A 21,985-nucleotide genomic window follows, 5' to 3' on the forward strand; every position below is an offset into this window, starting at 1 on the left:
CATTGGGTTTGTTGGAAAACTTTTGACCAGTAGTGTAAACACACCACATACAACACAAATAAACTGTCATGTATTGTCAACAGTGTTTCGTTTTTTTTATATTTGTGTAGATAAGAAGTCATTGAACTACTTTAGTTTGACATAAAGAGAATATAAAACAAAAAAAATACAAAATTATGTTGTAAACATGGTTCTCTTACAATGGGCACAGCAGCTTGTGAAGGTGTCAGAATGTGACTGTGTGTGTGTGTGTGTGTGTGTGTGTGTGTGTGTGTGTGTGTGTGTGTGTGTGTGTGTGTGTGTGTGTGTGTGTGTGTGTGTGTGTGTGCGCGCATCATCAGGCTCATAACACATATCTCATCTCAGTCTTTTTTTTTCACCTCTCTTTCTTTTAGCTTTTCTCAAGCTACTGTATATCTACCCCACCTCTGTCTGTCCCTCTGATCTGACAAATGTCCAAAAAGTCTCTCAATACATTCTGCGCTTCATGTAGATCCTCTCAATAAAGTTCTCCAGTTCCTCCTCACTGTCCAGCTGAGGCACCAGCCCGTCTTCCTCATAGTCATCTCCTGGTGTGATCTGTGGATAGTAGTACGGGGGACGCCTGCCTCTCCTTGGCGTGGTTAGGGGTTTCGGGGGAGGTAAGGGTTGGTAGGTCCGTGGGTGAGGAAGGATATAGTTAGAGATATAAGGGGTGAGAGGCAGGCGTGGTGGTGGCTGCTGCCTCCAGCCCTGTCCACGGTTCTTACCTCCAGCCCTGTGCCTGCGCCTTGGGGCCTGGAGGTCAAGTTCCTGGGGGGCGAAGAGCTGGTCTCTGGAGGGGGAGGGCTTGCCATAATATTGTGGTTTGGGGTATGGGAAATAAACAGGGTAGTATGCTCGATATGGCTTCTGGTAGTATGGGTAGGAAGGGAAGGCTAAAAACTGTTTCTGGGGTTTGTACCAATAATCAAGCTGCTTCTGAGGCTTATACCAATATTCCTGTTTGTATGACTTGACTTTGTCCTTGTGCCATTTCTTGTTGGACTTGTTGTACTTATAGGGGTTCTTCTTGGGGTTTTTTGAGGCTGTGTAGTGGTAGATAGGTGGCGCTGCCAGAGGAGGAGGTACCAGAGGCCTGAAACGAGGGGCAACAGGGTTGCTGTTGATTGGCTGTTGTTGCAGCTCTTTTCTTTTCTTCTTTTTCTCCTCCACGTCACTAATAATCTCAATCACGTCATCAGCTGGCAGGTGCAGCTTGCTGCTGATCTCAATCAGCCTGTCGATCATTTGCTGGTCTAGGTCGTCTTCATCTGGGAGGACCTCCTCGGAGCGCTTGTCCTCGGCTGTGTTGCCCGCAGCCCCGAAGCTGCTTTTCTCACGGGGCTTCATGTAAGACTGCTGCTTCCTTCCCATGTACTGCAGCAGCATGTCAGAAGCGATGTCTGCCAGCCTCTGCTCCTCTTCTCTGGCTCGCTCCGCCTCCTCCTGCTGCCTGAGCACCTCCTGCTTCTCTGCACGTGCTCTCGCCTCCTCCTCCATGTGGGAGAGACTCTCCTCCTCTTCCTCAACCTCTTCCTCCAGCTCCTCACCCTCATCGTCAAAGTCGTCCATGAAGTTGCCCCCCTTGACGGGTTGGTTGCGGGACTGGTTTTCCTGCCAGTGCTGCTTCTTTCCGGCTCGTGCCAGCTGAGTGTTATATGCCTTGTAGCCCTTCAGTGGAGGCAGGATCTCATTATCTTGGAGACCCAAGTCAATATTTTGGAAGTAGCCTCTTATTTTGCGCTGCAGAGAGGAATCATCTCCTTGTGACGTGGAACTCAGTCTGGCTTTGTCTAAGAAACTTTCTAAATCCTTTCCTACCTCCTGCCCCTCCTCTTCATCTTTCCTTTCTTCCTCACTTACACTATCAGGTCCCACATCCTCCACAGACCACCCTGCATCCTCCTCTGACCTTGTGTTTTCATCCTCCTCCTCCCCCCTTTCCTGTAAGTCATCACCCTGAGCAGCTGTCAAATGGCCCACAATTAGCTGTTCAATAGCCTTATCAGCCCTTCGCCCCTCTCTCTCCTCCTCCACCCCCCTGTCTCCCACTGTCTGTCCTCTCCTTATCTCACCACCCTCCAACCCTTCGATGGAGGGCAGCTCCTGACTCTGATCCTCTCTCCAGTCTCTGCTCGCCTGGATTTCACTCTCCTCCGGGTGGTCCAGGGCCTCCAAAAGAACAGCGAGCACCTGCACAGGGTCCGTCACCTTATCTGACTGGCGATCATGACCCGGGCCCCGGCCCCGGTCCAGGGACACATTGTCGGGGCTTGAGAGAATCTGGGGTGGGGGCGAGAGAAAGGGGGCGATGCTGTCCTCTTTGTGGTCTGTCCGGGTGCGCCCCTCCACCCCTCCCTCGCCTCCTTCACCCCGCACAGGGGCGGTGCCAACCAGCTGTGGAGTGACAATGAGCAGGACCAATAGGATGAGGTGGGCTGTGGAAGGGGCGTGATGACAGGTCATGACCATGCAGAACTGGCAGGAGGGAGGTTAAGCACCTGAAGAAGAAGAAGAAGAGAAGGCAGAGGGGGGGAGACAAAAGACATGAGAAATGATTCATACATCATTCGTTCAGGTTTTTTCTGAAATAACTGGGATTTTTATTTATGATATGAGGCAATCTGGATCATTGAAATATACAGTTTTTAGTGAGAAGGCCAATCTAAAATATAGAATGATGATGCATAAATGCTTCACTTACATTAAATCACACACAATGAAATATCCTCTAGATGACCAGTCTCTAATTTGTCAACAATATATTTTCACCTCGAGGCAACCGAACAAAAGCACTTAGCACTGTGAGCAATTTAAACGAACACACGTTTGAGGACAATGCGCGCACCCAAAGGCAATCTAATGAGCCGTGCCAAATGCAACAACGAAAGTTTCGCGCTTCTCCTTCTCTTCTTACTTTACAAATATTTTTACTCTAAATGTCTTTAATGGAAAATCAAATTCTAGTGTTGTAGTATTTGTTTCAATGTAATTTCCCCCCATTGCAGTGTACTCTCAGCGCATGTGGAACAGAGATGGACGTATATGATCTGACCACAAAAACCAGACGTGATTGTTTCGATATTTACTGCATGAATCCCCCGTGTCTGCCAAGGGAAGGGAATCATTTGCATGCAGAAAATTGCTCTCCGATCCTGAACATTAGCCATTTTTTGTCTGTAGTCGTGCGTCAACCCAGTCATTATCTCTCCAGCCTGCATTTGAATTGATTGAGAAAAATACTGTTCTGCTTTTGTCTTCTGATGAGATTTAACAAAAAGAACAGTGAAGTAGTCAAGAAATGCACGTTAATGAATTTCATTTTCAGTCTAATTCTCTGGTATATCAAAAAAAAGCCTCACCTCTTTCTCCAAGTCAACCCAAGCAAAACGCGCGCACCTGCCATTTTAAGCGTCTCTTTCTTAAACAGACAAAAAGGAAAACACAAACTGCTCCGACGTTTGAGGTCAGCTAGGATTTCTGTGGTATTCCAAGCATCACAGCGATGTGAACGGGAAACAGCAATGAAAAAGAGACGGCGCGCACGGGGAAGTCATGCGTAAAGCCGGTGGCTGCGGTTGAGTTATTTAACCCTGCGGTCCCTGAGTGGTCCATCCAAATTGTAAATGAGCTGGATGTTACATTTCAGGGGGGATGAAGCCGCTTTTTTTCAGAAGGGACCGAGGAGCAGTCAGTGAGAAACGCGTCTTTGTGTCCTTGTGTGGTGGGAGCATGTTTCTCCTCGGTGGCAGTGGTGGAATGCAGACGAGCGCAAATTTGGGCATCTCAGGGAGCAGCGCAAAATATCACATTTTTACAAACCGGAGCAGGAAGGTGGGAAACGAAACAAATCCTCTTAATAAGATAACCAACTTGCAGTTCATGACTGAGACTCTAATTTAATTAGAATTTAATAGCCGGAAAAGGATTCTTCAGATCTTAATGTGGCTTAAAAAGAGATTTTTTTCTTACATTTACGTGTGATGAAAAAATCTCGACATTTTACAGGAGCTACTGAGCAGCAGCTGCACACAGAAATATTTATTAAATATAATTGTCTGCGCTTTGTAGTGGCAGAATTCTTCAGCCCATCAAAATAAGCAGGAAATCACGGATTATTTTCATATTTTTTACACATTAATTATTTCAGTACAAGCCTTAATACATTTATTTACATGTTCATAAATTTGTATTTTTTTTTATTTTGGGGGAAAAAACATGAGACATAAATGATTGGCTATTTATACAAGATCATTTGTTATTATCTAAAGTTTAAAAATGTATTTCGTTTTACTTGATGATAGAGAAGTCACATAGAAACAGTCCTGGTTCACATCACTACCTTATGATCACACCACCATCAGCTGCAGAGAAATGATCAATTATCATGATAAAGTTGAGATTTTATTTTTTTTTATTAAAAAATCTTCCACACACAAAAAATCTATATAAACTACATAAAAGACACAAAGTAAAAACATGTCTGCATCAATCTTATCAGGAACATTTGATGAATAATATGAGAATAAGAGATTTCGTCCCACTTACCTGGGGTCCCACTTTGGGGGTGGGGAAGTGGTGAAACTCACAGCGCGGGTAAAGCCAAGATAATTTTTCATGAATAGCGGATCACCTGAGAGAATGTCTTGTCTTTTTTCTTTTCTCCACCTCTCTCTCTTTCTCTCTGTCTGTCTCTCCGTCTCTCTCTCTTCAGCTTGTGACCAACATGAAGAAGAGGAAGAAAAAAAAAAGAAAACACGCAGACACACACGCACACACACTGGCGCTTCTTTATTTCAGCTGTGTGCTGTGTTTGTATGTGGCAGCAGCAGCAGCAGCAGCAGTGGCTCTAATGTGCAATTGAGTGAATGTTTTCAGCACCACGGCCAGCGCAACTTTATTGTATATACCCTCACCGGACCACGTGATCACCCCCCCCACCCCCCCACCCCACCCCCCAGCTGCAGGCACTGCTGACGTCACTTCCATTGATAAGAATGTTGGTGTGGTGGAGATGGCACCGTGAGTCTAGGCTGGCCCCAGCTGATGAATGAACGGAAATGGCATGAATGAAATAGTACTTTTCCCTCAATGAAAAGAGAAAATTGTAGAGATAGAGCTGGTACGCCGCCATTTTCCTCCTCCCCGTATTAAAGGTTAGCGTGCTGCTGCTTCTTCAACGCCCCCCCATCCCTGTTGCTTCCTTCCTTTGCTCAGATTCAGGGGCACGAAAAAATACAGAGTGACCCTCCCCTCGCAGGCTATCAATTAGGATCATTTGGTGACGCGCTCCCCAAGAATGAGTGACTGGCATCTGCAGACAGAAAAGTGGCGTTTCACTCCGGAGGCCGTTTTTTTCCCCCACAACAGTGGTTGTTACAGGCTTTTGTCCATGGTGCCCCCCTTCCCCCGGCCCTCTGTGCTGGCTTCATGGCTCACGGACCACGGGAGCGGCCGTGCTCTGCTGATCAATGTTTGCTCAATTTCCAGGGATTGCACAATTTTCCACTGGCCGTCTCGCATCACTTCTGGCTGCCCTCCATCTGTCAGCACCACATTGTTCTCTTAACGCGGCCTCTCATCGCTAATCATCGTGTCATCACAGAGACACAATACAACAGTCTATAATAGGGCCGCAAAACACATGCTCGAGCAGTGCGTGATGATTTAATGCAGGGCTTAAGATGAATCCCTGGAATGATAAAGTGGGTAAGACTTTATGTGATTAGTTAATCAATCGACAGTTGCTTCGTGCTTTAATTCATATGCTGCCATATTTGCTGGAGTGCAGTTACGTGCATATAAGAACATTGCATTTAACAGAGAACACTCTTCTCATGAAGATTTGAGCCTGGTCTTCTTTATGCCGCATTTCCGAGTTACAGTATAGAGGATGAGGAATATCTTAATAATCCATCTTTCATTGTGGAAGTGAGTGTTGAAAGCAGAGCACTGGAATCCAAAACATTGCTCAAGTACCAGTTAATAAATAAGGGGAAACATGTTGAAGCATATGTCAACAGTTTGCGTTGCAGTGAAGTGAGAAGCAATAACTGGATGTTAATGTCGTGTCAGGAATCTGAGCTTGACTTCGTCAATGTTACTCAGAGTGTTGAGGTGTTGGGTTCTGTAGCAGCATGTAGGAGATTACTTATGGTTTACTTAAAAGTTTACTTATTAAATTTAGTTTATTCCAGCTATGGGGCCTATGTGCTGAGTAAAATAACTGTGACTTAGCATTCATTGATTGATGATGACAATTCCTAAAAGTGACCGACAGAAATTCATGATACATCCTATGCTAGGGTCGGTAATCCTGGAAAAGCTAGCAAGAGTAGGTTGCGCTTCGAAATATGCAACTGATACGTCTCACCCCCTCCCTTCGACCCTCTCGTCAAAGCTACGCACATGAAGGCACACTGCCCGACAACTGCAGGAAGACTCGCTCGAAAACTTCTGGCTATCGTCTCTGCTTCAGCGATGTCTGTCTCTCCGGTTTGTGACTGATGCTCAGTGAACACAGGCAAAGAGGTTACAGGCAGGTACATCAGCGAATCACGATCAGTCGTGTTTATTACAGTCCAGCGACGACTTTCTTTATTGATGGCTATCAGGACGAGAAGAGGATTACAACAAATAGGATAACAAGTGCTTCAGATACAAATCACCAACCCTATCTTTAATGTTGTGTCAGGAATCTGATCATCAGGAGATTACATGTGGTTACCAGTGTAATTCATTCCAGCTACGGAGGCATATTTACAGAATTAAGTAACTGAGTTAACATCCATTGATTGATGATTAATTAAATACCAACTAATTGAATAAACCCACAGTGACATGACTGTTCCTAATAGGGATCAACAGGAATTCATGATACAGCTTAACGATGTGAATTCTAACCTCTATGATAAAGTGTTAACTACAAATCAATGCATGTGCACCTACACTACATATTATACTGTACTGCTGGCAAATAGCTTTCTCTTAATGATTAGTTTTATGATCACTATCAATGACAAGTGAAGGAGAAAAACTTGTGGAAGTGAAATAAGTCCAGACGGAGGTTTGAAACCTCCCTCGTCCTAGAGGTTTGCTGAAGTAAATAACTCTGGGGTGCAGGGGGGAAGCTTTGATTGCATGATCCACTCATGTGCACTCACCTGTGCCCTTTCTTCAACTTCCCTTCCACTGTATTTACTATAACATAACAACAACTTCCACTGCCAACCAGTCGGTGCCAAGGTCTGCTGTAACGTAGCATGTTCTAAAGCACGGTTCAAGGGCTAATAAATAAATATGCGTTTATGTCTGGCATTCGGCCTTCTTGTTGTACTAAAGCTCAAGCTGCTGTGGTATTCCTGTGCTGGGCAACGTGGAAAGAAGCTGATTCACAATTTTAAAGCCAAGCTCAGCTCCGCTCAATTCATTTGTCAATGCCAGGCCTCCCTCTGGCCTTATGTGCCACTAAATTCAGCTGTCAGTCCTCATACGGGTTTGTTTCTCACTGCATTTCTATTTTCACACTTTTATTTCCGGGGGTGTGTGTGTGAGCATATGTCTATTGCTGTGTTTTCTTTGCATTTGTGTGTGTGTTAGAGTGGTGGAACTAGGGTTTTCCTAAATCAGGGACCACATTTACACAGAGGGGCCAATTTTATGTCCAGCGTACAATTGTCTTATTCGGGAAGGTGCACATTTGAGTCATTCCTTGTGTACTGTTAGCTCCAAAGCTTTGGGCAAAGCCACACATCATTTATCCTTAGTATTGTTCATAAGTAACTAGTTTTCATTTTTTAAAAGACTACTGACAGGGCCAATAAGATTTCAGCTCTGCCTGGCACCTCCTGTCCCCGCCCCTAGATCTGTCCCTTGTGTTAATAACTGTTCAGTTGACCACAGACAGGGATGCTATATTATCTGTGAAGTCCTAAGATTAATGGGGTTGCTGTGGAGATCTGAGTCAAACAAGGCCAACGTTAATACATGATTATTTTGTGGCTGATTCAAAATGTCATGCTCCGCCGATGGGAACATTCAATTTCTGATATCTCTTACTTGACTAAAGAAACAATGTTCGGACGAACATAAGAGGATTTAATTATGTCAAAGACAAACTAAAATAAACTCCTAGTCACACTGCAGCTATGATACACTTGCTCCCTCCCTACCTGGAAACTAAAATGGTGCTTTGTTTCTGTTCTGAGGCCGGGCTCGACTTGGTCTCTGTGTGCAAATATGTGTTTTGTGTTTGCAGACGAGATATGCACATCAAATGAAGTTGTAATTTGTTGCGATGGCTTGAGGCACCATATAACCTCTGTTTGATTAGATTTTGTGCAAGGGACTGTTTGCTGCAGAATGCAGAGTGTTTGCAAGGCAGTCATGTTATTGTGTGTGTGTTTTTGTGTCCGTGTGGAAATGCTTGATGGCAGCAGCAGGCTCGGAGAGGTAAGCATGAAGCCGGAGGGCAGATGCTGATATAACGGTCTGGCATTATCAACTGCCACTCAGCATTAGTTGGCCCTTTACCCTCACTCCATGTTCACACCCCCGCACTGACTCACACTCCGCCGCCTGCTTGGCCACTCACAAAGATTAACACTGCTTGTATTTAATGGAATACACACAGTGGAGATCACACACACACACACACACATTAATAGTTCCATTTCTTCTTGGGTTGGGTCTCTCCCACACAAACACACTTCCCCTCTCTTACTGTAATGTACATTAGCGACAAATGAACCTCTTGGTGGAGGCTCCTGTGTGCTGTCGCTGATGGTTCCCTGTACAAACTGCTAAGACAAGAGGCAGTGACTATATGTGGATGGCCTTCTGTTCCGTTTAATTAACTTTCTCTTTTGCAATGTTGGCTTTGGACTGAGGAGGGCTGCGGGGTCGTCAGGCGGAGCTGGAAAAATCGACATGCTTCAAACAAGGGGAGATAGTGAATGATGAATTCCCGGGATTTTGCTGACATTTTGGCCACAATTATGGTAATGCGGGCTGGGGATCTTTCGGCGAGTGTGCTAATGCAGCTCCCTCGCGCGGCGAAGGGGTCTCTACCTGAAAGTGATAAAATAGAGCCCATGATTAACAGAAGCTTTTCCACCCACGCCACTTTGTCAGGGGGAGGGAAGGACAAGTAATTGCACCGTAAGGTTCCTACAACACAATGCATAGCACCCACACGATAATCTGCAGTTTCATCTGGGGTTTTTTAATAAGTTGGCTGCAAGCTACATTAACCTACACAAATGTCTCTTGTGCATGTTGTGTATATTCAGTCCGAGGAATCAAGAATGTATGATGGTGTAATAATTAAAGGCTAATATGATTATAATTACACCGATTATGCTTTGCTTTTATTAGGGTCTCTTTCAACCATCACTCCAGCCCATTTGTCAGTGCTGAGAGACAGTAACAAGGTAAAAGTTGTCTGGGGTTTTTTTTTGCCTGGGTTCGTGAAAATGTCTATTTTCTGCACCAGAGCTCGATCAGTCTGTCTCTGTGAGTCAAGCGCTCATGTCCGTGTCAGAGGATGAAACACAGCGTTGCACAACAAAATCTGCTCCAGTCTGTGAGGCTTGTTTGGTGGTGCTGTGTTACATTGTTATTGTGTGTTTTTATAGTTCAGCTGCTCTTTACATCTGGAAAGTGTTGTGGTATAGAGAGTGAGAATGTTCTAGGTTGACATCTTCTTAAATGGTAAATGGTGTGTATTTATAAAGCGCTTTTCTAGTCTTGATCACCTCTCAAAGCGCTTCACAATGCAGTGTTGCCATTCACCCATTCACACACACATTCAGTGCATTTATGTGCAGCACTTTCTCTGTCATACATCAATCACACACTTGACCAAGGACACTTTGACAAACGGAATGGGCAATAATGGGATTGAGCCGCTGACCCTTCAGTTACTGGACGACCTGCTCCTGAGGCCCAGTCGCCCACATGTATTATTGGGCTACAGATTTCTTTCTGACAGATAGATATAATATTGCAAACTAAACTGACTCTTTACATAAAGAATAAGATGTAATGCCACATGAATGGCAAATTAAGGATTCAACCATTCTCTATGAAAGTGTTTTCCCATTATTAAGGTTAATACGGTAATTAATCAAATTGCATTAGAACCATCCCTGAATATAAAAGTAGGAAACAATATGTGATGTGGATGGGGACTGTAAAAACTACAAGGAGCCTTTTTATTCTAATTCAATTCAAAAACTGTGGACACTTGGGGTGTATAATTATTAATAGCATACATGCATTTGAAGTCTTAATCATGTCATTAATCTATAAGTTGTGTAATATGACTCTCGACTCTCGGCTGTTATAAGACCAGCTTTTTATAATTCTGAATTTGCTATTCGTTGTATTAGGGTGTCAGCGTTCTGTCGTCAAGGAAACAAAGTGATGAGTGTAATGGAAGAGCTGAACTTTGCCAATTCCCTAATATTTCAGCTATTTAACACCAGAATGTGTGAATCAAGGAACACTCCCAGATCATGTGCAACTATATGCTTTACTCACTTTTACACTTCCCACATTGTTATGAGAAAGTCCCATTTTATGACTTCTGGTGTTCTGTGGTATCCAGGTAATACTTTATATTGGATAATTTTTCCCCTCTGATGATTTTTCCCATGTTTGCTATGTATCTGCCCACACATTATATTCAATATCGATTGCAAATAGCTTTCACAATTACAAAACACCAACATCAAAACCAACCTGTTTCAGTGTTGTGCCTCATCGGTGTGTATTTTTCAACCCGGTATTTGTAACTTACTTTACCGTTCAATAAAATACACAGGAGCCTGTATGTTCTCCTTGTGTTGTGCCCTTTGCCAGGATTAAACTGGGGTGTTGTATGCAGGAAAAGACGCACTTGAATAGGTGAAACTCATACAAATCTAAACTGAATGCAGTATATTTTTAGAAAGTCTATACTGTGTTAATAAGTCAATAACGTTCAAAGATATTTGTTGCTCACAGGAAAATAAAAAGTCTTAAAAATGATACCGACTCTTATGTTCCCAGTATTTGTGCTGCCTCTGTCCGCTCTGCTCCTTTAAATCCTTTACTGGTGCTGCAAAGAAAAATGCCTCTCTATTCGCATAGTGCGGCGCTGTGAACCATCCCTTCATAAGTAATCTGTGATGGCTGAGCATCTCCATCTTGATGAATATGGTGTTAAAACTAATATTTGAATCCATCAGACAATATAAATGATGTGAGAAAATAAGCTCTGAACAGCCACTGAATGCCAAACGTCTATGGCATAAATTAGGTCGAGAGGCAGAGTTATGGTGGGAGTCGATGGACCCCTAGGGAAGTGGATCCTGTGTGAATAATGCGTGCGCATTGTGCCGATTGTTGTCCTACTCTCTCATTGTCTGCTACTCAGAAATTATTTACCCCCATTGAATATTAGCTGTGAAATGCGCACTGCAACCTTTGAGAAACCGGTGGCGTCGTTGACGGATGGTGTTGGAGGCCAGGAGCAGGCAATGAATTTGAGGTTGATGAGGCGACTCATATCAGAGCGTGCGACATCAGCGCTCACCATCAATCTCTTCCCCACACCCCTGTAGACACCTGGCACATGCATCAGCAAACACACTATTTAAAATGAATAGAAGCCAAGCCTGACAAAAAACACATACATACGGTTTCAGAGGCAGTGCTGCACACTCAAGGCCTCGGGACAAGACAGCCGGCCTGCAGCCAGATGCCTCTTATGTACTACAGTAGAACCTTGCATGGGACTTTATTAGAATAATCGCTTGCATCCACATCATTTGTAATCACTGCACCAGAGAGCACAGATGGCAAAGCCACACACTGCAAATGTATTGGCAGGGACACCACACTTTTGCAGACCTCCATAACGTGCCAAATTTCAAAAACCCATGCATCCCTATGCATTGATGTGGTCACGTTCATTACCTCATGATTGTACTGGCATAATGCTGTCACAACAACAGCTTTTATTTTCCATGGCAGCGATTCAGAGGTCTTTTATCTTCAGGGTGCAGAGTCAAAGAGATTTATAGTCCTACAAGTTTCATGTTGTTATGTCACCCTGAGGCAAAATAATTTTTCACCATTTTAAAAGCGAATACTTTTATTTTCATGGACTGTACAGTGTACAAGCTTAAAATATGAAAATAAAGGAATGTATAAATATATTTAGGGGGTTAAATAGGAGATTAAATACAAAATGCAATTAACATGAATAAATAATTAAGTAAGAGTTAAAACATTGCACAATAGCAGATGAAACAAGGTCTCAAACTCAAATTGAAAGGGCTCTGATACAAATAGAGTTTGCAAAGGTCATCCTCATCTCTTCATTTTCAGCCCAGATCTCTGGACATCTGAAAGCTTGAGGCTGGTCGGCCTCAGTGCTCAGGATGGAGAAGGTGCAACAGTTCAACTATATAAAGTCGTGGCCAGCCCATTTCAAATCTTAAAAACAAGCAATAAAAACGAAAAAGCAATTGCAGTGTGCAAGTGCTGTTGCAAAATCAGCCAATATTCATGAGAAAAAGCCCCTTTACAGTATTTATGGTGAGGTAATAATGTTACCTTGAGCCTTCCGGCCTGCTGGATTCATGTCCTACTACAAAAAGATTTAAAAAACACAAGAAAATGCAGAGACTCGTTTCCACTTAGACAACACATGCGTGACATTTTTCTAAAATAGCAGCGAATAAGTGAAAAACATTTTATCTTTTATTCGACAGGGACACTGTGCAAAAGCCATACAATCATTTAATCACATAGCCTATCACTATTTGACATTAAAAATAACAGCTAGCTTGGGGGAATTCAAACATTACAGGCTGAGCAAATAGTAATTTGTAAAAAGCTGACACTAGTAGTATCGGTTCAATGATATTTGACTTGACATTAAGAAAAACACTCTTATCTCAGCTTTGATCTAATTTTATTGACATATTTTGTGTGATTTATGTTATTTCACAAAATAATCATATTTCTTTACATGACACACACGTGTTGTTAAAATGTCTTTATATGAGTTATACTTAGGCTTCTTTGATAAGTGACCTATGAGGTGTCCTTTGTTTTGTCTGCATCTGTTTCCTTAAGGTGCAGCGTGTTGTGCTTTCACATCACAACTCACTCCACCAGGCTTCTGTAATGTTACTGTGATGAAATTAACATTGGAGGACTTACAAAGCCTTTGCTGCAGACTGTCATCAGATGCCTGCCTTTATAGGTATAAGCTGCTGGGCTGCCCTTTGCATCGTCGATAATCATTACTCAGCTTAAATGAGCTGTTTTATGAAGTAAGACTAAGTAGGCTGTACCCTCCAATGTTTTCCCACTCATCTCTTTAGTGGCGGATTCATCTGCAGTTTTAGTTTCAGCAGCACGAGCAGTGACAGACCTATACCTTTTGATGATTTTTTTCAATCCACACTAAGCTTGTCTGTCTGTGTTGCAGAACTCATCATTGTATTGTAGACCTAATGCAAAGAGACACAGGCTTAATACCTCGAGTTGGACAAAACAGATGGAAACAGATGAGTCCTCCAAAACTCCTTGTAGAAATGAAAACTGTTATCAGTGATCAGCACACCACCAACTGGGAGGGAAGTAATTTGAAAGCCGTTTGAAACGCGGTAATTTGCTGGTGTGAGTCATCGCCAACACCTACAGCGACAAAACCTCTGATCCTCTAAAGGATGAACAGAGCAGGGTCGCACGACTCGTGCATAAACCAGCAGACTGCTGTTTGAGGTTTCCTGATAATAAAAGCTATAGGAGCATATGCAGCTCCAATTACATCATTATAGATCATACATATTAAATAGGACAATATTCTTTATATACTTTGTTTTATTTACTAATTAAAGTGTCTGAGACTGTAAAGTGGAACACAGTTTCTTTTATTCTTCCCAGATGTCGACAGATGTTTCTATTGACAGATGTTAATAAGTGCCCCGTGCAGAGTAATTGACTCTCCATAATATAAGAAAAGAGAATCACTGTGGGTTTGCAAGGAAATCAGGAGGCTGAGATAAAATATATACTGTCTACATTTTGATGATAGACAAGAATCGGTGGTCCAGTTAATACCATTTTGATGACAACCTGATGGTATCGCAGTAAAACAGGGCAGGGACACTTGAGGTGTCAGGGTGAGGAAAATGATCATGATTAATGCAAGGTTGTGACTAGGCAGTAATGTATTCAGTCTCTCACTTGTAAATCGTTATCGCTCCCTGATTAATTTTGGCTTAAGATTTAGAAGAAGATATCAAGCCTCATCGTGTTGAGCAGAGACCTGAGGACGTTCCATGGACACAGTCATCATCACACGTGAGCTATAATTCTGTGAGACATGAGATATGAAGCAACTCACGTGTTGAGAATAAAATCATTACAAGACACAGAATTACCATAGTGACGAACAAGATGGAAATAAGTGCAGCAACATTTTTTGTCCATAAGAAGCTTTATTAGTTGTTTTAAATGCCAAACAACATCTCAGTGTAGTTTAACATCTCCTTTCTTATTGTTCTGTCTGGAACTCTATACAGCAGATTAGTCAGCCAATCAGAAGACAGGGCCTGCAGCCAATAACAATAGTGGGTTTTAAATCCAAGTATAACTCATTAAAAGCAAAAGCAAGATAAACAAACAAAATATGAATTGAATATAATATAGGTAAAGTATAGAGTGTGGTGACCATACAGTTGTAACACAGTTAGGGAATTCCTGTTGGCTTGTATTACTTTATCATTATTATTATTGTTAATTTTACTATGACAAATCTATGTTTTTTTGTTGCACTGATTAAGTCTTTATGTCAAAATATGAATAAAAGGAAGATGTTAGTGAACTTTTGGAATAACTGAAGAAACAGTTATTCCCAAAGTATTTGGAAATCATATAATTCTGCTTTCATTAACCATAATTGCGATTATGATCTTTAAACTGGACTTGGATTTGACTTTTGTTTTTGTCATGACTTGAAAAGTAAGAGAAGAGGATTTAAGATCCTGACAAGCAAATGAAATCCTACATTTGGCCCAAAGAAGTCAACAAATCAGTGTAAATTATTTGTGTACTAGCTAAATATATATTTTTCCATTTGATGTTTTTCTGACGCCATTAATCACATTGAAGTGTGTAGCAGCCTAATCCTCATATCCTACACCTTTTGTTTGTTTTTAAATGGAAGAATTAAGCAGTGAAATTCCACTTTCCACATGTTTTTATAGAGGGAGGAAAGAGGATCTTTCACACTCTCTTACATTTGTACTTTGTTTAAATACACTTATTTGCTCACTTGCTGAGTAAGTGAGCAGAGTAAGGTGGTCAGAGTGGCCCTAAGTGAGAACATCCAGGCCTCTGATTTGAGCGGAGTCAGTCCAGTGATGCAGTGTCAGTGCAGGGGGCTGCAGCAAAAACAACACAGCGTCATCCAGGCCAAAAAAAAAAAAAGTTGAACCTTGTTCAACTTCTGCTGCAATGCAATTAAAATCGTTGGACTATACTGCACTGGACAATCAAATACATGCAAGTACAAGTTCCTGGTGGACGTACAGAGTATTGAAATCCATTCTGTGAGTATGAAAAGCATATTGCCTTTATACATCAGTTTTTTCAAACTGGACTAAGTGGATCATATTTCATCATCTCCAACGTATATATATCTCTGCAACGCTGGTTTGCTTCGGTCTGAATCCCAACTTGGGGTCATTTGTCCTTTAAGTGCTCAGAGCCAGGAGAGCGTTAGTTCAGCTTAGCATAAAGACTTATGGCCAGGGTAATAATTTGCCATATAACTGCCCATAAAACCACCAGGTATATTTTATGCTGCAGTTTTTATATGGATCAAACAATGGTGACTAAGACTTAATTAGTGGCATTTATTGCTTCCCCCCTGTTCCCAGCCTTTATGTTCAGCTAAGCTAAGAAGCTGCTGGTGGTAGTTTCATATATCCTTAAATTTCCTTCGGGATCAATCAAGTATTTATCTATCTATCTTTCTATCTATCTCCATTGCAATGTCTTTATCATTCTTCTCATCCTACCCTTGGTAAGAAGTGTATATTCAACTATGCCAAAAGAAATGCATGTGCTCAGACAAAATGTTCTCTTTGTTTTATATTAATATCATATAATATTATTATAATGTTGCATATGGCAGGATGTTAGCTAATGTTTAAGACTAAACAGGAAGCAAGAACTGGAAATAATAATAATAGTGTATTTAATCACACTACAGCGAATTGAAACAAGACCCTTTTTCAATGTGTACACAACAAAGACTGTTCATAAAGATGGACGATGTTGTCTCCATTTCCTCTCTCTATCCAGAAATAAAGCCAAAATACCCTGGATATGAGCCCTGCTAATTTACTCTGATCACATCATTTGAAGCCAGAGGCTGTGCACTAGTGGTCACTGAGTGGAGCCGTGGCAACAAGGTCCCGCTGACACCCTCGACCAATCGTGAGTCGGTCTCATCTGTCAATGACGTTTCACCTCATTTATACAGCATCAAATAACTAATGAAAACCAAAGTACGCAGAAGATTAGATCTGGAACAAACATCAGTGTGATAAGAACTACCTAAACTACTTCAAAATGTATTTCCCATGTGACCATGGAGGAGGCAGGGTTTATGACCTGTTCTCCAGCCAGCCACCAGGGGCTGATCAAGGTGCTTTGGCTTCAGTTTTGGGGAACAGTCATGTCATCCATCTTTATATGTGGTATACAGAGAGAACTCAACAAGGTTATAGAGCAATAACCTCATAAGGTGTCTGGCTTCAGTACAATCAGGGACATTCATGAGAAGTTTGTCCATTTGATTAAGTTTGGTGAAACTGCCTTGGATCCCTGGTATAACAGGCAAACCTCTTGTAGAAAAAAAAAGAGATTATTGAGGATACAAACATGCAAAAGATCTTGCAAAAGGCCCATAGAGGTGAAGGGGTGTATATGATGTTTATGGATGTGGATCATGCTGTGTCTATTGTACATAAAATGTGTGGTCTGTAATATTTTCCTCTGTATTATCACAGAGGGAGAAAATGTGTTCAGTGTAGCCAGTGGGTAAAACCTGAGCTTGTAAACGTAAGAGGATTCAGGCAGAAAAAGACTGAATAAAAGCTTATATCCAGCCAGCTCAGTATTCACAAAATCCATTTCCCAGATAGCGGCATACAATGAAATTTCCCATTTCTTTATCTGTCACTTCTGCTAATCAGACACTGATCTCCCTGAAACAAAGCTATGCTTTCTATATGTAACCGAATGTCATAAACACTTCCCTTGTCTCCTCTATCATTTCAACTCATCACCTCCTCCATTATTGCAGCGTGCCTTCATTAGAATTTCTGTTTCCCCACTTTTCTGTATCTCTCCTGTATATGTTTTATTTGCGGGCATGAGCAAGCTTATCTGTATTTGCCTGAGAAAGAGCAAGACACAGTGTTGACAGCAGAGAGAAAGCAAACAAGAAAAGGGCATCCTCACCTCTAATATGGGGGAATTTTCAGCCTTTATATGTAACACATTTCTGTGATATGAAACCAGAGGCAGTGCTGTGACAGAAAGAAAGGTATTGATTCTAACTTCTGTTCAGGATTCACAGGAACTTTTGCATGGTACTCCAGCCTCCTCCCACTGTCCAAATACATGCAGATTGGGGTTAGCCACACAATACACTGGTGACCTGTACAGGCACATCCCACCTCCCAGCAGTTCAGATGATGGATAGATGGATAGATGTCACCAGTGTCGTCTTCCAGCTGGACGTGCCAGCATTATTTTCATGCAGAGTTACTTTACTTTTAATGGAGCCTTTGTAGAGTTAAATAGCACTTAAATTGTGCAATAAAAGGGAAAAAGAAAAACAATTTCTTGATCAGATTCCAAAAGTATATTTATTTTACATGTGAAAATTAAAAAAGTTGAAGCATCAGAAGGACCACCTGTTTTCTGCTCCGCATCTGATCAAAGAAAAAATGTTGATGAGCGTTACGGACCATTAATCTGTTTTTGGACTCAGGTCTTGAAAAGGTCTTTGGTCAGCTGCCTTGGTCACAGACTTGCTGCATTCAGGCACCTCAGTGATGTATGTATTGATCCGTTCATACAGAGAGGGAATCAGACAGTGTTGTAATTGAAACGTTTTATCTTGTGCTCTGTCCTCATCTGGACACATGTCTGCCTGATCTACTGCTGCATTTTAGATTTTTTTACCGTGGACAGAACCAGTCTCCTTCAAGGGACAAAACACTGCCGCGTTGTGGTTTTGAAACTTGTGGCAAAGTTTGTTCCCCTGACGTACTACCGGCTCACTTTCTATTTTTCCTATGATTAGTTCCAATTTAAAATGTTGGCGATTTTCCAGACCTGTAGCATCAGAATGACCATTGATTCTGTGATATTTACTCTCCACCTCTCGTTGTTAGTTTTTGTTGTTTCTATTGTCCAACATCCATTTAAATCTGTAATTACTCTCAGTCATTACTCAATCTATCAAGTTCCATCTGAGCACCCCTAAGGTCAACAATTTCAACCAGACTTTACCATGAGCCAACAGGAAACTGGAGGAGGATTAGATCTTACAACCTGCATTAATTCTGCACTTATGCACATAATAAGCATATAAACTAAAGTCAAATGAAAAGCATTAGAGGAGTGATGCACACATGCATGCTTTATACCCCACTTTCCACTTTTTTACATTGTAATTATGACCTGACACTGAATCCACATTATCTCTGCTACACATTGGTCCTAGCTACAGGTTTAAACACCTATTTGTTACAGCACAGCACCTGAAAAGAGCCAATCGTCTAAATAAAACCACATTTAAATCACTAGATCTGGATATTTATTCACATCTGCACTACATTGCACAAACTCAGTCCCCTAAACATGCCTAAATTCCTTCATCAAGATCCATGCATTATTCCACATGAGGAATCTGTGCACGTATTCATGCAGCACTTGCCATTCACATGCTGTCGGTACACCCATCAGGGGCAATTTGGGGTTCAGTATCTTGCCCAAGGACACTTCAGCCTGGAAGTGCCAGGGATCGAACCAATGATTTACTTGACAGTGGAAAACCCTCTCTACCTCCTGGGCCACCCCTACAATTGAATGGGGTCTTTCTTGGCCCATGTCCCATCAACCTTGATGAAAATCCATTCAGTAGTTTAACATCATCCTTAAACCAAACCAACCAACAAACAGCTGGACAAGGGTGAAAACATAACCTCCTCCAGGAGTTGAGTAACTTCATCATTTTGAAGTTTCAGTCAGCACAGTAAGTGTAGTGCTGGTGGAAACTTTATAATGATCTCTGCAGGTCTAAGTGTATGAATTTCTCTATCAGCTCGATTGTTCGTTGCCTTATACGTCAGTGAGATTAGCTATTGGAAATTATTATTATTATGAATCAGAATCAATCAAGAGTTATAGAGCAGTAACTGCAGACATTTCAGTCAGGGACCGCGGTTCTGTTTGCTCAGTCACCAGTCTCTCCTGCACATGGCACTTCACTGCGAAACAGTTAAGACCTTGATTGTTTTCAAACATGAATAATTACACGCTTGAAGGGGATTAGGAGGAACCCCAATCAGGCTAAACTTAACAAAAAGCAGCAATTGAGCTATTTGTTGTAGAAACAGTAAGCAACAGGAAGAACCATTTCCACTAGGAAAACTTTATTTCTATTTACTTTATTTACAGTTTACACAGGTTCACAGTGCCTACATTTTATAATATGATACATAACATGTCTAATAAACCTTCCCTGGAAAAAATTTTAAAAACTTTAATTGAGCGATGCAGGGAATATTCAACATCAATGTATAACAATGGGTTTTGATTAGTAAAAGCAAAACAATTACTTGAATTGTCTCACTTTGAACTTACTCACAATTGACTGTTTGTTGTTATGAAGGTTAACTTGGGATTGCAAAGCCTGTTGGAGCATCAGCAGTCACCGTGATCAACAGCTACCACCAGAGGCGAGGAGGCAGGAAGAGTCAAGGTCCACAAAGGGCACTGATCACTACCCAGCTGCAGCCATGACGTGGAATGAAAAGAGGTAAGGGAAGTTATTATTTCAACTGGCAGACCCTCACACCATGCAGCAGGTAAACTTCAACCAGGTTCAACAGGATTATAAAATTACAAACTCACAAAATATGCACCACATGCCCCAAATCCAGGTCAATGACCCCTACTGAACATCACTGCAAAAGGTCCTTGAGGTTCATTCAAGTACGAAGCCTCTATGGCTGAATCAATGGACTTGAGCAGTTAATAACTCTAGGTATATAATGTTCAGGTACGTCACAATCCAAGCCCAAAAAAGAAAGGAGTTGGAAGAACTCAAACATATGGCAACCAACCATTCTCGCTGCTGTTAGCCTGGCTAATAGTGCTTGTTTTTTTTCCAGTTTTGTTCGAACCAGAATAACAGCTGTGAAAGGTGCCTCTCACCATGGTCCAGACCACTTGAAAAAAAGGAACCAATTGAGGTGATCTCAGTCTGGCTCATTTCGCTGTCAGTCAAGCCTCAATGATATTACAGTAGCAACAAAATAAAGAAAATGAACTGGTTCATTTTTATTTTTCCATTCAAATGGAAAGAAATGTACGAAGCACTTTTTTCAAAAAGCCAAATTGACAACATGCCAAGGTCAGAAGCACCCCATTCTACAGACAAATCAATGTCAAGTACAGGTAGACTAGGCCCACGTAGGTGATGACGACATAATTCATCGTAGGTTTTTAGTCAGTTCTCTAAATTGCAATGTCAAGCTAAAACGTACCAGGTCAAATCTATGTGAAAACAACTCAATTCTACAATGTCCAGGTACATTAGAAACGAAGCATGAAAAGAGAGGGAGTTGTGAGGCTTACAGCTAATAGTGCTTGTTTCTTCGTTAATGTCAGGCCCAAATTTGACGAGTGATTCAGCTTGATTTCAAACGGAGAGGTAAGAGACGTCTTCCAGAATCCAAACACCAGTTCTTATAAAGGGACAAAGAGTCTTAGTAAGGCAGTTGTTTTCATTGATTAAAGCTTCATCAGCATTAGATACACTCCATGTAGAAAATCAGTCGGACCCTGAACTGGTCAGGTTTTAAGCCTGCATTAAAACATTTGGAGAATTAGCTCCACTAATCCCAGCATGGAGACTACTTCAAAATCATTAAACACAAAGAGAGTGAGGACTGGTGGTCTGCAGTTTTAATTTTGACAGCAGGTGGATAAGTAGCCGTCATCATGGGATTCAAGGATGCTCTGCAATATGTGGAGGGCGATGAGATTTGCAAAATAGCATGGTGCAAGCCCATGTAATATCACATCTGGCATGAATCAGTGGGCGGACAGGCTGGACAGATCGGCCCTAATGCGGTTAGTTAAGAATTTGAGAAGCAGTTTTCGTAAGAGCTTTAGGGCAAACACAACTGTTGTATTAATCATATGTTTTGTGGTTTCTCCCATTGTAAATCATAGGTTGGTTTGAGTGAGGGAAAAAACTTTGTTTGATGTGCACCTAAACAAAAGAGCGGGATATTTTTAAGTTTTGGGGGGGTTAGCCTCACAGCAGATAGAGAAAGACAGGAAACAGACAGATTTGAACATGTAGCAAATTTTTCTCTCGGAATTAACTGGGGATACTGCTATTTGCTGCAGATCAAATGTAAACATTATAACAAAGACATTCAACCTTGGTTCAGACTTTCAGGTGTGAAAACTCTCTTTATCACATCGTGACACAGAAGCAAAAATAAGAGACTGCGGTACAAAACCTATTATTCCATAACATTCAAAAAAGTGACTGTATTCTGGAGTTGAAAGTTTTTTTGTTTGGTTCTTTTATATTTCATGTTTACCGAACCAAAGACAACCCAAACCAGTATTGTCCCTGAGT

General features: G+C 41.7%; 1 protein-coding gene across 2 annotated transcripts; it reads right to left on the minus strand.

The window, feature by feature from the left end:
• Positions 1-232: 232 nt before the first annotated feature.
• Positions 233-4,710, minus strand: LOC109628486 (neurosecretory protein VGF). Of its 2 annotated transcripts, none has more exons than XM_020085593.2 (2): positions 4,570-4,710; positions 233-2,522 (listed from the first exon to the last, which is right to left on the minus strand). In XM_020085593.2, exon 2 carries the CDS (start codon positions 2,491-2,493, stop codon positions 469-471), a length of 2,025 nt encoding a protein of 674 aa, XP_019941152.2. In that variant the 5' UTR covers positions 2,494-2,522; positions 4,570-4,710; the 3' UTR covers positions 233-468. The 2 variants fall into 2 exon arrangements, with proteins under 2 accessions (XP_019941152.2, XP_069396034.1); XM_069539933.1 differs by lacking the exon at positions 4,570-4,710 and adding an exon at positions 3,384-3,519.
• Positions 4,711-21,985: the final 17,275 nt, after the last annotated feature.

Source organism: Paralichthys olivaceus, chromosome 15, assembly GCF_024713975.1.
Source record: "Paralichthys olivaceus isolate ysfri-2021 chromosome 15, ASM2471397v2, whole genome shotgun sequence".
NCBI classification, from domain to species: Eukaryota; Metazoa; Chordata; class Actinopteri; order Pleuronectiformes; family Paralichthyidae; genus Paralichthys; species Paralichthys olivaceus.

What these genes read in the sequence shown, in the direction of transcription:
- LOC109628486 (XM_020085593.2), bottom strand. Translation starts at nt 2,493, where the DNA reads ATGGTCATGACCTGTCATCACGCCCCTTCCACAGCCCACCTCATCCTA.